The 15,745-nt window shown below is 40.9% G+C and overlaps 1 protein-coding gene across 1 annotated transcript; it reads left to right on the top strand.

Annotated features, from left to right (window-relative positions):
* Window positions 1-1,688: 1,688 nt before the first annotated feature.
* LOC307007845 (zinc-binding protein A33-like) lies at window positions 1,689-11,102 on the top strand (the record flags this gene model as incomplete). The annotated part of the gene is made up of 6 exons (XM_079630222.1): window positions 1,689-2,078; window positions 2,672-2,767; window positions 2,882-3,112; window positions 3,231-3,253; window positions 10,080-10,198; window positions 10,555-11,102. The coding sequence occupies 6 exons, from the start codon at window positions 1,689-1,691 to the stop codon at window positions 11,097-11,099; spliced, it is 1,404 nt and encodes a 467-aa protein (XP_079486348.1). The 3' UTR covers window positions 11,100-11,102.
* Window positions 11,103-15,745: the final 4,643 nt, after the last annotated feature.

Genomic DNA, 15,745 nt, shown 5'->3' with positions numbered 1-15,745 from the left:
GGGCAAAAAAATGCAAGTCTTCCTCTGTGTCGAAATCCTTAGACATGTTTGCGAAGATTGTTTTGTTTACATCGTGCGTCTCCCTCAGACTGTAAACGACGCTCGGGAGCAAAAGATAACACGTCAGCAGCGTCTTACGTCAGCAGTGTCACTGCAGAGTCGTGAACGCAGATTGACAACAGACCCGGAAGAGAATACAATGCTGAATAAAGTCGTAGTTTTTGTTATTTTTGGACAAAATTTTTTTTCCGATGCTTCAAAAATGTCTAACTAACCCACTGATGTCACATGGACTACTTTAATTATGTTTTTATTACCTTTCTGGACATGGACAGTATACCGTGCATACATTTTCAATGGAGGGACAGAAAGCTCTCGGACTAAATCTAAAATATCTTAAACTGTGTTCCGAAGATGACGTGAACGACATGAGGGTGAGTCATTAATGACATTATTTTCATTTTTGGGTGAACTAACCCTTTAACCAACAATACATAATAACAATAACACATATGCACAACAACACAGAAGAGTATTTGAATCTATATGACTACATAAACAGCAGTGCACCTTAAATCAAGAGGCTTATGTTTACCTGTATTTTACTTTACATAAAACACAACCACAGATTTAAAGGAACATTTTTGGGACTTTAGCTTATTCACCGTATCCCCCAGAGTTAGATAAGTCAATACATCCTAACACTAATTTAAATTTTGAAAATTGCATCTGTTTAATGAATATGTTAGTGTAGGTACTTCACTCTTGATGGCAGCAGTGGAATCACTTAAAACGGAATGAGATTAAATTGTTTTTAATGATGAATGCATCATTGTGTGTTCAGTAAGGTTAAATGTAAATATTGCAAGACATCTAGTGTCATTCACTGATGTTTGTGACAGTTGCTGGTGTCAAATGTATGAACAATTTTACATTTTTAATACATCTTTCTTCTAATCTAGAGCATGTTTGATTTAGTTTACCACGAAATGTTAATTAATACATTAATTAACAAGCATGTACTAACGTGTAGTTAAGATGGTATATTCATGCATGAATTCATATGACTCATGTTGTAGTTAAGGTTAGTTCCTCATTAGTACATGTCTTAACTCATCATTAGTTCATAGTAAAGTAATTATTAATTCAGTTATTAGTACATGCTTATTCATGTACTGTTATTGTAAAGTGTTACCGATATATGGACCAAGTTTTTGACCACGTTCAAGGGGGCGCTGTAGACCCCCTCTGCCACGCTCGTGTACCAGCTTTGGCCCTAATATCCAACAATTCCATCGCATGTGCAAAAATAGTTTTTGAACATGTTAAGGGCCCCAAACGTTTCGAGGGAAAAAAAATCCTTAGGAAAACAATAGGGGACTTTGCACCCTAGGGTTTGGGCCCTAATAAAGATAAAACTATACAACCAGTCTGTCTTCAGAAGCTCCAAAAGGTCATCAGAAACTCCACCCTTTACAAACCCTACCAGGAAGTGACTTATTATTTCTACCTTTCGTTTTTACTGAAGTGTTGTGAAGAACCGAGGAGGACACACTATATTAGAATTTGTGTTTATTTCTGAATGAACTCAGATTAGATTTTGATTGTAATGGCTATTTACTTTTCAAACCAAAGTTCATAAAGTGAAAGTATATTGTAGATAATTGGATATTTTACAAGACGAGGAAATGGATTCAAAATCTGTGGAAGAGCTTTCTTGTCCTGTTTGCTGTGAAATCTTCAAGGTTCCTGTTCTTCTGTCCTGTAGTCACAGTGTTTGTAAAGAGTGTATACAACAGTTATGGAAAACTAAGAAAACTCAGGAGTGTCCTGTCTGCAGGAGAAGATCCTCAAAATCTGAACCTCCAGTTAATCTCGCGTTGAAAAACTTGTGTGATTCATTGATAAAGGAGGGAAATGAGAAACGTTCATCAGGATCTGAGGAGATCTGCAGTTTACACAGTGAGAAACTCAAACTCTTCTGTCTGGAGGACAAACAGCCTGTGTGTTTAGTGTGCAGAGACTCACATCACAATCACACATTCAAACCCATCAGTGTAGTGCTTCCATCTTACAAGGTAAGACAAATCGTTGTATGCTGAATAAAGTGCTAAACATAAAAACAGTATTATTTGTGTATACAATAGACCAGTATTTATTTTTACTCAGACTAAATCTCTATAACTTTCTACTGATATAAAACTCTGCTGTAAGCTTCGACCCTCTGATGTTAAAATCTTATTGAATGTAACAGCATTTGCACAAAACAAATTTTGAAAAAATAGAAATGTCATGGGTTATTATTTTTTATTATTAATAATATGTGATTTAGCCACTAAAAATGTGAGGACACTAAAAGGTGACTGATATTAACATTCTTTCACTTTCTGTATTTGCACAAACACTAATTTATAACTGCATGGATATAATAATTAAGAATTGGCCATTGCAAAAAAAAAACAAATTTATTTGGTAAAACATAATTTCTTGATGTTCATCCTTTCCCAATTAAATAATGAAAAATATATATGTCCTGCAATTTTGAGACGCAAATGCTTCCTGAGATTTACCCATTCAACATAAACAATATAACGATAAAAACATTCAAACATACAATGTTTAAACCTCTTATAGCTGCACAAGTTTCACAGATTTTCATCTTAACCTGTAGGAGGAATTTAATACAGCGCTGACGTCCCTACAAAACGAGCTCAAACATGGAGAAGAAATGAAAGAAGAGTGTGATGAAACAATTCAACACATCACGGTGAGGATGTATAAAGAGTTAAATACTCAACATTCACACACAGAGTTTATTATTGGCATTAGTGGAGTGTGTGTTCACACAGAGCTGACTGAAGTGAATGTGATGTGATTTCAGTCTCAAGCTGAGCACACAGAGCGTCAGATTAAAGAAGAGTTTGAGAAGCTTCATCAGTTTCTCAGAGACGAAGAAGAAGCTACAGTCACTGCACTGAGGGAGGAAGAGGAGCAGAAGAAGCAGAGGATGAAGAAGAAGCTGGAGGAGATGAACACACACATCTCAGCTCTTTCACACACAATCAGAGACATGGAGGAGATGTTGAAAGACAACGACGTCTCGTTTCTAAAGGTGACAAATCAATCTGGCTTCATTCTTTGTGCAGAAAACAACTTGTATAGAGAGACTCAATGACAATGAGAGTGTTTGTTAAAAAGATTAAAAAAAATTCTAACTCTATATTTTCCAGAACTTTAACATCTCAATGGAAAGGTAAGTGAGCTGCTCACATCTCTTCTCACAGCTCGAGAGGTCTCTCAAGTGGTTAGGAGTTGCCAGTAGGGGCTCGTGATGGCACTGAGACAGAGACGTGCGCAAATCTTTCAGGAGAGGAAGAATGTTTTTGACAACGAGCTGTTAATCAAATGGTATCGTTTGGACAGAGCAAGCATAATTTTTGTCAGCACTGGTTAATAGTGGGCTGAACTTGCCTTTTATATTTAATTTCCAAAGTATAAATCATAATATATTCTCTTGAAAATTATTTATTGTCAAATGTGTGTTGAATGTAAACCCCTCTTAGGAATTTCACCACTCAATGTGAATTTATTTGAGAATATTCTTAAATAAGGAAATATATTCATTGATTGGTCCATGCCTATGTCATCATCCAAAATCCCGTTTATGGCACAGCAAAGTGTCTTGAACCATCTCTAAAGCTGGGTGCACACTGTGCGATTTATAATAGTCCTTTACAATTGTTGCTTGTCAGACTGTACGAACATGATCATCGCTGTAAGCCATGTCACACTGTCAGTGTTGTGCCTGAACGCGTTCAGTGAACGATAGTTCATGAACTCGTTCATATTTTGGGCGAACGTGAACTGAACGTACTGTATTACTGCCTGATGAACGTTACTGTGAACTCGTTCATTCTGGTGTCGGTGAATGGCACGCTCTCTCAGTTTAACTTCGTTCAATAGGGTGCCAGATTTTTATAGAGCCATCCAGGCAAAAACCGGCTAAAACACCCCGTAAAGGGGCCTTAATATGTAGCGGAAAAAACACCCAATCTGGCAACAGCAGCCACCAGTGTCTACTGACTCTGTTCGATCTCGTTCATCAAAATGAACAAATCTTTTTTCCGAGTCATTTCGTTCATTTAAGGGGCTTTAAATGTTATACTATTAACTGGCAAATTCCCCGAACACATCCACTTACGCAATCTTGATCATATTCTGAATTATTAAATCATTATAATGCAGTCAAAAATCGTTTACAGGGAACATAAATAATTACTTTACCTTCCGAGTCTTTCGTTCATTTGTCACGTGACAGACGCAATGAACAGTGGCGTATCCAGGACATTTTTACTGGGGTGGCCAAGATGGGACACAAAGCTAGTGTGGAGTGGCCATATCTACTATAAAGTAATGTTATGTGTAAACCTTCAAACTCGCATGAACAATAGAGGATTATAATAATAGTAACAAAGTGCAATAGAGGTAGCTAGTTCTTGCTTTTGCTCATTCTCCTGCTACAAAATGCTTTCACATAGGCCATAAGACCACAAGACAAGACTTTACATTTACATTTAGTCATTTAGCAGACGCTTTTATCCAAAGCGACTTACAACTGAGGACTACAGCAAGAGAGTCATCGTGAAGAGGCAAAAATAACGCAAGAAGTGCTCAAAATACAAAGTTCTGGCATTGCTCAGAGTAGCATAAGCCAAAACAAGGGAGGATTAACGAGCCGTCGCTCATTGACCGATCGCAGGCTTCTGGTAGGGATGTAGACTCGTAGGAGCGAGTGAAAGTAGGAGGGAGCTGAGCCTGTGGTCGATCTGTAAGCAAGCGTCAATGCCTTGAACTTGATGCGAGCAGCGAGTGGTAGCCAGTGCAGAGAGATGAACAGAGGAGTGACGTGGGCCCTTTTGGGCTTGTTGAAGACAAGACGGGCTGCAGCATTCTGGATCATTTGTAGAGGTTTAGTTGCACATGATGGAAGACCGGCCAGAAGAGCATTGCAGTAATCAAGCCTAGAGATAACCAAGGCCTGGGCGAGAAGTTGTGTTGCTTGCTCAGTTAGGAAGGGCCTGATCTTCCTGATGTTGTGCAGTGCACACCTGCATGATCGAGCTGTCTTTGTGATGTGGTCTGTGAAGGTCAGATGCTCATCAAATGTTACTCTAAGGTTTCTGACCGACCTTGATGGGGTGATTAAAGTTTAATCTAGCTGGATAGTGAAGTCGTGCTGTAGAGACGGATTGGCAGGGAGGACAAGAAGCTCTGTCTTTGCCAGGTTGAGCTGCAGGTGATATTCCTTCATCCATGCCGAGATGTCCGCCAGGCAGCTTGAGATACGTGCAGCTACTGTGGGATCATCAGGTGGAAATGAGAGGTAGAGCTGGGTGTCATCAGCATAGCAATGGTAAGAGAAGCCATGTGCCTGTATGATGGGTCCCAGTGATGTGGTGTAAATGGAGAAGAGGAGCGGTCCAAGAACTGAACACTGAGGAACCCCTGTAGTCAGTTGATGTGCTTTGGATACCTCGCCACTCCATGCGACCCTGAAGGACCTACCTGTGAGATAGGACTCAAACCAGTGGAGAGGAGTTCCTGTGATGCCCAGTGATGAGAGGGTGGACAGGAGGATCTGATGATTCACAGTGTCGAAGGCAGCAGACAGATCCAGGAGAATGAGAACTGATGATTTGGAGGCAGCTTTTGCGATTCGTAGGGCTTCTGTGACTGACAGCAATGCAGTCTCGGTTGAATGCCCTTTCTTGAAGCCAGATTGATTTACATCTAGTTGGTTGGTCAGAGAGAGGAAATATGATACTTGGTTGAAGGCAACTCGTTCAAGTGTTTTCGCAATGAATGGTAGGAGAGAGACAGGTCTCAGTAGGAAGAAGAATATTCTTTCAAGCAAAGACTTAGAAGTTGCAATTCATGCATTTGTAACATCACGATTAGACTATTGCAACTCTCTTTATTGTGGTCTTCCTCAATCTTCACTATCTCGTTTACAAATTGTACAAAATGCAGCTGCAAGACTTTTAACTGGGACTAGGAAGAGGGATCATATTTCTCCTGTTTTGGCATCCCTTCACTGGCTTCCTATTAAGTTTCGAGTTGATTTTAAGATCCTTATGTTTGTCTATAAGGCATTGTCTGGCTGTGCACCAAGATATATTTGTGATCTTATTGTGCCATACTGTCCTGCTAGGGCACTTAGATCTTCAAATCACTTGCTTTTAAATGTGTCACGAAGTCGCTACAAATTAAAGGGTGATCGGGCCTTTTCTGTGGCTGGACCCAAGCTCTGGAATGCTCTGCCTTATCATGTGAGGTCTGCTCCTTCATTGGACATTTTTAAATCTACTCTGAAAACATATTTTTATTCTTTAGCTTTCGGAAACCTGTAATTGTTGTTATAGTGTAGTCCTGTATGCACTATGTACAGCACTTTGGATCAATTTGTATTGTGTTAAAGTGCTTTATAAATAAAGTTTGTTGTTGTTGTTGTTGAGGTCTGTAATTCTCTAAGAGTGATGTGTTTAATCTCGGTTTCTTAAGCAGTGGAGTTACCCGAGCCTGCTTGAATGCTGTAGGAAAAGTGCCAGTGTGTAGGGATGAGTTGATGATGTGTGTGAGTGCTGGTAGAAGTCTGGGAGAAATGGCTTGTAGAAGGTGTGAGGGGATGGGATCTAGAGGGCAGGTGGTAGGGTGACTGGAGAGGAGAAGTTTAGATACTTCTTCCTCGGTTAGTGGAGAGAAGGAGGAGAGAATGTGCTTGGGAGTGGGAGGGATTGGACTTAAAGTCAACTGGTGGAATGGTACACAGAAATCACGGTTCGGTTCAGACATCACGGTTCTATACGAATTCGGTACAATGGAGGGAAAAGCAAAACAAAAATGCAGAAGGCATTTTTATTTTATTGTGCATGTCTCAGTCTGTACCACCTAGTGTCATACAGTCCCATGAGCAGCTGCAACAGCCGGCCCTGAAGTGTGTAAAGTAAGATGTAAACAGTAAACAATAAGTACCCCACATCATCTCCAGACTCCATCTGTACCTTGTAAACAAAATAAGACAATCAGCCATAAAACTGAAAATACAGCATCTCTTATTTATGTGCTGATTGCCTAATCCTAACCCCACCCCTAATCCTAACCTTGCGTCTAAACGAGTTGCTTACATTAACAAAATGAGCCTACAATAGCAGACATAAGCCCTTTAAATAAAAATAAATGGCCATGTTTTATAAAAAGGTTCACAAAACTAAATAAAAATGTTTAGAAAATATGTAACGTTAATTTAGTTGTAGGTTACGTTCTCATATCCATTTTTTCTCTAATGTCACGGAATAATCTGGTTTACTGCTTTACACAACTCTTTTGTAGTGTGGTTTTGGTCTACTAAAGTGTTGTACTTAAATAAACATTCACGAATGTACCTTACTACTTCTCGCCGCTGATTCCTGATGGCTTAGAGGACAATTACACCGAGTCACACCCTGTCGTTTCAAAGAATAGTACACCGGCGAGCGCGAAGTAAATAACTCGTCCATTTGGGGAGGCGCGCACGCAGTCATCGGAGGCTCGCACTGCGGACGCAGGCGAAAGTATAAACAAACCTATCTTAAGGCGGGGCTACAGATTAGGTGTCCACAAATAACCCGCATATCTAACAGTAGTTCCGCAGCATTACATTCATTAATTTGAGTTTTATTTATTTTTATACCATGTATTCTCCGTGTAAATTCATGCACCGAACCGTTTCGGTTCAATACGAATACATGTACCATTCCACCCCTATGCCAACAGACCAAATATAATTTAAGGATTAAGGTGCTTCTTTAAAAAGTAACTTTTGAGCATTGTACTGGCCCAAAATCAGTTGATCAGCTGTCATCATTGACAGCATCTCTTGTTTCTGGTGTTGACGAACATGCAACTACCTATCAGATCGCCAGAATCGCCCAGACTACCCTAGAATCGCCACTGGCAATGAATGGATTCATGAACGACTCATCACTAAAATCAAAACAAAAAGCAGCTTGTAGGCGTCGCATGATCATTTAAAGAGTTTTATGACGGTGAGGATGGGAACCATCTGGCCGTAGCTTCAGTGTTAAAACTGATAAAATAATTGTTGTGGTTCTATATGGGCTGTGGCAATCATTTTGAAAAATAATACCTCGCAGCGACATGAAAAAAAAAAGAACTATGAACTAGTTCATTTTTGAAACTGTGAACTATGAACTGAACTAGTTCACTTTAAAATTTGTGAACTGAACTTTGAACTAGTTCATGTAGAAAGTGAACTTTCCCAACACCGCACACTGTAAGATTGTCATTAATGTCAGACTGTACGACAGTCCAGACACGTTTAAAACGGACGCACGCAAGTAAACTTGTGCAGATAAGTTTCACATCAATCAATGACACGTTCAGTGATGTGAACTGCATTACATGCGGGATTAAAATGGTGGATACAAAGTGTAAAGGATCCATTGGAGGCAAGTGTAGATGAGAACCCAAGTGCAGTTTATTTATAAACATAACAAGATCAAAACATAAAACAAAAGCATGACATGGCATGAACTCAAAAACATAAACATGACGCTTACCAACAGTGGTTACAGGGAAACAATGGGTCTTTCTCAATCTGTGTTCTTGTCTGTACTTGTGTTCTTATATTCTTGTGAAACGTCATATTTTGTGGCCCAAGTACTATCCCAATACAAAAGTTTGTATTTTGGCAAGAACGGTTAAAAATCCCGGAAGTGTTCTTGACACGTCCATTTTATCGAGGATGCATTTGTTGGTAACTTGTGTGAACTTGACGGCAGAAATATCCCAGCATTCATTTCGGATTTCGAGGAAGGAGAGGCAGGTCAATACAGAAAGTAGTTTATCTACAATTTCGTACGCTATTTCATCACTAAATTAACTTCTGAGAACATTTGATGCGAGAAATCAACTGTGTAGATTGTAAATATTGGCATTTTTACGAAAATTTATGCCGAATCAAATGTGCTCAAACATTTTCGGAAGTGAGAATCTCCATAAGCGCCTGCGAGTGTTAAGTTAGCTAGCGAGCCAACCGGCCAGTCTGCTCACAGACTCGTTTTACCCCACAGTCAAGAGACCATTGCCTTTTACCGGCATTTTTTCCCGCCGTTGCCTAGTGATGTACACACATACAAACAACAGAAGCAGAATGAAAGGAGACAGGCGTTGCTTTATTGTTATGAACATATATATTACATTGTAGTGTACAGTTGTAGAGTAATCCCTTGAGCTGAGGGTAGGCTTGGGCAATAAAGCCTGGCTCTTATCGTCAATAATTCTCGTTATGTTTGGGAGTGCATTCTTTGCATTCTTGGTTTTGAGAAACACCCAATACTTGACAAAGACACATGGCAAACATGAGGGCTTAAATACACAGACTAATGACAAGAGACACCTGTGAACAATGAACAGATGATTAACCAATGACAAGACACATGGCAGGATCACATGACAAACAGGGAATCACATGACAAGACAGAAACATGACATGAACAAAACCAAAACATGACAGATCCCCCCTCTAAGGGCGGCTACTGATGCCCAACTAAACCAAAACATAATTCCAGGAGGGTGGTGGAGCGGAGGAGGTCTTGGGGGAGGGATGGTGGGCCAAGCCCGTGCAAGGGCACAGGACATGGGACGTGGTCTGTCGTGGACGGGCCTTGGCCGTGGCATGGTGTGGGCGGACTTGGCAGGCTATGAAGCCTCCAGGGTGGCATCAGTAGATCAGAGGGCCAGGGCGGACCGGACAGTTCCCTATAAATGTTCCCAAAACGTGGCCAAAATCGCACAGTGTGCAGCCGGCTTTAGACTGACACTTAAGATTTAGTCCTACACTTCACTTAAATTACGACTGAGATGCTTGATAACTAACTTTTAAGCGCAGCTTTGAGCCAAATTTTTTTGAGTCTTAAGCTAATTCTTAGCAGTGTTCTTGTGAGTAATTCTCAGAGGCTTGATAAATACGGGCCCTGAACTCAAACTCACTGCAGTTCTGACTCCTGAATGTTCCTCAGAGTCCAGATCTCACAGCCGGATCCACGGATGAGTTCTGGAGCTTTGATTCCTGTGTCGCGTTATCTGGGTAACCTGCCATTCAGAGTCTGGAAGAAGATGCTGGAAACTGTCCAACACAGTGAGTCTCAGCAGATCTGACACCAGTGCAGAAGATAGTTCAGATATAAACACACACATCATCAACATTTGATAGAAATATATTTAATAATGAACGGTATTACAGAAAATCATCAGATCATACAGGGAACTCATAATGACGTCTATTCCTCATGGTCTATGTTTATGTATTAGGATACAATAGTGTTTATTGAATACTGAGATTAAACCTGAAGCCTCAATCTATTCTGACAGTAACCGAGAGACCATTTGAATGATAGCATGATTTATCATCTCTTTCAACAAAGTCTTTATATGTGTTTTATTTTATTTAATCATCATATTTCATCCTCTAATCTGATGTTATTCTCTTTGCAGCTCCGTTGACTCTGGATCCAAACACAGCAGCTCCTCATCTCACACTCTCTGCTGATCTGACCAGTGTGTCGGTCAGTGATGTAGATAAAAAGATTCCTGATAATCCAGAGAGGTTTGACTGGTATCCATGTGTCCTGGGATCTGAGGGCTTTAACTCAGGAACACACTGCTGGGATGTGGAGGTTGGAGACAATACAAGCTGGATTCTTGGAATAACCACAGCATCAAACCAAAGGAAGGGACTGGTTTTCTTTAAGTCTAATGTCTGGTGTATGCAGTACATACAAAGCGAATACAGCTCACAATCCCCAGAGCAACCCCACACTGTCTTTACTGTTAAACAGAAGCTCCAGCGTGTGAGAGTTCAGCTGGACTATGACAGAGGAACAGTGTCATTCTCTGATCCTGTAACTAACACACATTTACTTACATTCACAACATCCTTCAACGACACAGTCTTTCCATTCTTATATAATCACTGCACAACTTCTCCTCTGAGGATCTTACCAGTTAAACTGTTTATAACAGCAGAAAATCACAGTTAAATCTGATTCAGTTTCTAGACTAATCCAATTTTGCAAATTATGCTTCAATAACAACACTGTAATAAAATGGTCTCATTGATCAATCACACTTAAATGTAAAATGTAGAGCTAACTTAACACTTGTGCGTCCTTAAGGACATTATTGTCTGTTTTTTTTTTTTCTTTCTGTGTCAATGCCAACTTCATCCATTTTGGCACAAGTGTGAATTTTCTTATTTCACCTGAAGGGGCGGTCAAAATCCCTTGTCTCTTCAGTCAGTTATATATATATTTCATTCCATATCCTTTTGAATGCTTACATTACTTTTATACAAATCAATAATCAAATATATATATATGCATTATCACATAATCATTTCTATATTCTTTTGTGCTTGTGAAATTATATATTTTCTCTAGAGAGCAATGCCATTTCTCTGCCTTTCTTCCTGAGGAGCTATGTTTTGGCTAACTGATAATACGAAGCTCAAGCACTCTTCGGCCTTGGCGATGTTATTTGGTGGTGTTCTGTGTGTGTGTGTTTGACTTTCTACGTAGGTATTTGGGACACAACGCTCAGCCTCATCGGCGCTCTCTTCTAACCTGCGAGGTCAAAACTGACCTACATCTAAGGATTGGCGACAGCTATCCTGACTAATGGCGATAGGCACCTTTTATCTGCTCACATGTGTGAAATTGTTTATGGTCTATATTCTCTTAGCCAATCAGATGTATGATGATGTGATGCTTGCCCTTGCAAAATGGTATAATTGGTGTATGATTTTGTGTAAGGTAGAGTTGGCTTGCGACCTCCTCGTGAGACTTTGACGCTCGCTCTACCAATGAAACTGCAAACTATTCTTCAGTAAATTTTTATCTTTTTGATTGAACCTTACGACTCCTGGTCATCTTTTCTACATATCTGGTCTCGGGTCTTATAACTGTTACCCCCCTAACAGTTTTGGTGGAGGATTGGCGGGAAACCATTCTGTGGTGACATCTCTGGCAAATCAGCAAACAAGGTAGAAAGATTTTATTAAGTATTAGGGCTGTCTGATTGGAAGAGATTTTGAAGGGGAACGGGAGAGCTTCACTCCGACGAGGCGAGTGAAGATTATTTATACTACGAGAGTATAAAGGGTCGCTGTTTTGGTTAAAACAGCAAAAGTGAAACGCACTCTGTGAGGGCCCAGTGGGGCAATACTGGTGTGGGACACCACCCCAGCAGAGGGCGTCCCTGGATTAGGTCCAGTGGCACCGCAAAACCTGATCAATCTCTTCCATCTCAGATAGGGGTACCCCGAAGTTAGTGATTCAGGCAGGTAGGGAACAAGATGTTAGTTAGATTAATAAAATAAAATAAAAATAGTAAAATATAGGGTTGTTTGCCAGGGATGCATCAGGAACGGTCCCAAACAAATAAAATATATATAGTGTGACCCAAATTGGCATAGACCAGTATATGTGACGTGGGAAGCGAAACATACTTTGTAGTTTCATTGTGTAGAAGTCTCACTGTTGTTGCTAAACGTATTTTTCCGCCAAATTTATTGTTGTTGCTGCTAAATCTTTTCTCTGTGGTGGTTTTTCATCTGTGACCAATAAGAATGACTGATAAAGAAAAAAGTCCTGACCAAATGGAAGAGAGCGAACGCTGTAAACAGCTCTGCTCTGACGGGCTCAAATCAAAGAAATACGTACAGCTCATTACGAAAATGGTCAGTCAGGGGTTTGATTCTGATTGGAAAATCACACAGCAGTTAGACTGGCTGCAAACAAAAAAGGAAGCTGATAAAGTCAAATTTTTATCCGTGTTTGCCTATTCATGGATTTGTAAGATGGGTGGTATACCAATAACTCCTGAAAAAGCAATCCCTGACATGATTAATGGGTGGTCCAGCTTGATAGGATGACAAAAATTATCGGACGAGAGATAGGATCTGATCTGTGCAGTTTGAGTGAAGGTCTAAAGGCAGTGTGTGATCAGGCTGAGAGAGCTGCAAAATGTGAGACGGTCTCTCATGCTCCCTCCGCCCCCACCATCTCTTCTCAGACTGTTCAGGCGGCAGCTTTAGCCGGTCAGACTGAGAACCAGTATGATGGACCCTATACTGAGGTGCGCGGACTGTTGAATGTGGCTGTTGTAACCCCCCCACCGTATAAGATGTCAGTGATTCCAGCTATGCAAGTATATTAGACTGAATATTGGGTAGGAGAAAACACTGTAGGGACAATTATTGGTGTTTACATTTTGAAAAACCTTGAAGCTGATGTTTTGCTTTCTAAAAATAAACTAGTGCTTGGCTGCAATGAAACAATTCGCTTATCTCAGACTGGCCCCCACCATGAGGAGAGATGTGCAGTGGCTGATTCTGTGAGTATCGCTGACGCTTGCCCTGAGTGGAAGTTTATAATTTCTAAATTCCCAAATGTATGGACAAAAGACAAATATGATTGTGGTCTGGCACAGATTCAGCCTCTGAGCATTCCAGGTCCCTTGCATGAAGCCAAAAGACAATACCCTTTGAGAAATGAACCACGAGAGGGAGCTGAAACTATTCAGACTGTTTTGAAGGCCCTCCAAAACGGGGGATTCAAAGTGAACTTGAAGAAAGCACAGCTAGCATTACCTGAAGTGACTTATCTGGGACAGATTGTGGGGGTGCGTGGCCGACGCATCCCCCCCCGAACGAGTTAAAGCTATTATTGAACTTCCAAAGCCAAACACTGTCACTGGTTTAAGGCAAGTGATGGGTCTTTTGAATTACTGCCGCCAGTATGTTTCTGAATACACTAAACTCTCTAAACCACTCACAGAGGCACTGAAAGGAGGAAGACCTGGATCGGATTTGATCGACTGGACTGAGGAGATGGAGGAGGCTTTCGTGAGTATCAAAGAAACTCTTGCTTCCTCCCCAGCATTACGACATGCCGATGCCAGCAGGCCTTTCCACCTATGGACATGGGTGGGGACCCGGTCTTACTCCGCTGCTCTGGGTCAAAAGGTTCCGGGCCGGAACTCGTATGGGATGGTAGGATATTATTCTGCTCCTATTCCTGTTTCAATGGCAGGGCAACATCCGTGCCTGTTGATATGTGACTGTGCAGAGTGGGCAGTGACATTGTGAAACATCAAAAGGTGATACTGCACACCAGACACCAGATTTTGAAACCGTTAACAAATACCCGTTTAGGCTCCATCTCTAATCAACGACGAGCCAAATGGGAGACCACTCTCTTGAGTAAAAATGTGGACATACAAATTGACATTGAAACTGCTATCAATCCTGCCTCCTTGCTTCCAGAAGAAGGAACTGCACACAACTGTGCCCGACTGATCGAGACAGACAGCCAAAGCCCTCTTCAATCTAAACCCCTGTCTAATGCTATGAACTTGTTCGTGGACGGCTCCAGCTTTCATGAGCAGGGAACACGCTTCGGCCCCGTATGGAGGCGCAGGGGATTTCTGACCACAGCAGGACTTCCTATCTCACATCAACAGCAGGTAAAAGAACTTATGAATGCCTGTGATCTTCCCGCAGAAGGAGCAGTCATCAAAGTCACCGGGCACGCTACTGACAGCTCCCCGGAAGCCAAAGGGAACCACGCTGCAGACACTGAGAATGAGACTTACAGAGACATTTTTTAACTTTATGCAGAGGATGACCATGAAGAGATAGAACAGTGGACAAAGTTAGGAGCACAGAAAAATTCTGAAGGACTTTGGAAATTTAATGGACGCTTTGTTTGCCCTGTTTCTGCTTGAACCGAACTAATGTCCTTGTATCATGGGTTGGCAAATGCAGGGCCTGAGAAATTACATGCAATGATTTCAAAAACCTGGTGGTGGCCAAAGCTGAGGGCTTCTTGCAATGATTTCTGTAAGAGATGTTTATTATGCCTTAAGGTTAATTCTTCCTCAAAGCTGAAAATTCCCTTAGGACATGCCCCTCGACCTCAGGGTCCGTGGACACACCTCCAAATTGATTTCATAGGTCCATTGCCCCCTAGTGGAGGGTTCACATACATTCTAATGATTGTTGATCTTTTCTCCAGATGGGTGGAGGCATTTCCACTGAGAAACTGCACCGCAGACGCAACCGCAAAAGTAATGTTGAATGAAATTTTCCCAAGATGGGGCTTACCCTTACAAATTGATTCAGATCAGGGTACACATTTCACGGGAAAGGTAATGAAAAATGTCATAAATTGATGGGAGTGAAACAACACTTCCACATCCTGTTTAGGCCTCAGTCTAGCGGCTCCATTGAACGTACAAACAGAACACTTAACCCCCTGAGGTCGGCAAACGCGCGGGCGCGTTTTGCTCGTTTTTTTTTACATAGCAGCAAAATAGACCTAAAATACTCCGTCAGTTTTGGTCATACAGACTTAAGAAATATGAAAAAATAAGCTGTTAAATGTCTACTTTTTTATGTGTCCACTTACAATCGAAATAAAACATTGTGCTTTTGTAAAATAAAGAAAGTAAACAGGGAGTGCTTTATGCCTCTCCGTCTCCGTGAACTTTTTTTCTGAAGCACGTCTCTAAATTTATACAAATATCTCTATAATCATTTAAGTGTGTAGTTTTAAATTATCTAATTCAAAACTAAAACAAATATTCTCTGTTTATGTAATCTATATAAAAAGAGCGAGAGATCAGC

Source organism: Phoxinus phoxinus, assembly GCF_949152265.1.
Source record: "Phoxinus phoxinus genome assembly, chromosome: 12".
In the NCBI taxonomy this organism is placed as follows: Eukaryota; Metazoa; Chordata; class Actinopteri; order Cypriniformes; family Leuciscidae; genus Phoxinus; species Phoxinus phoxinus.
The sequence above is the reverse complement of the archived record's forward strand: the minus strand, read 5'-3'. Positions and strand labels throughout refer to the sequence as shown.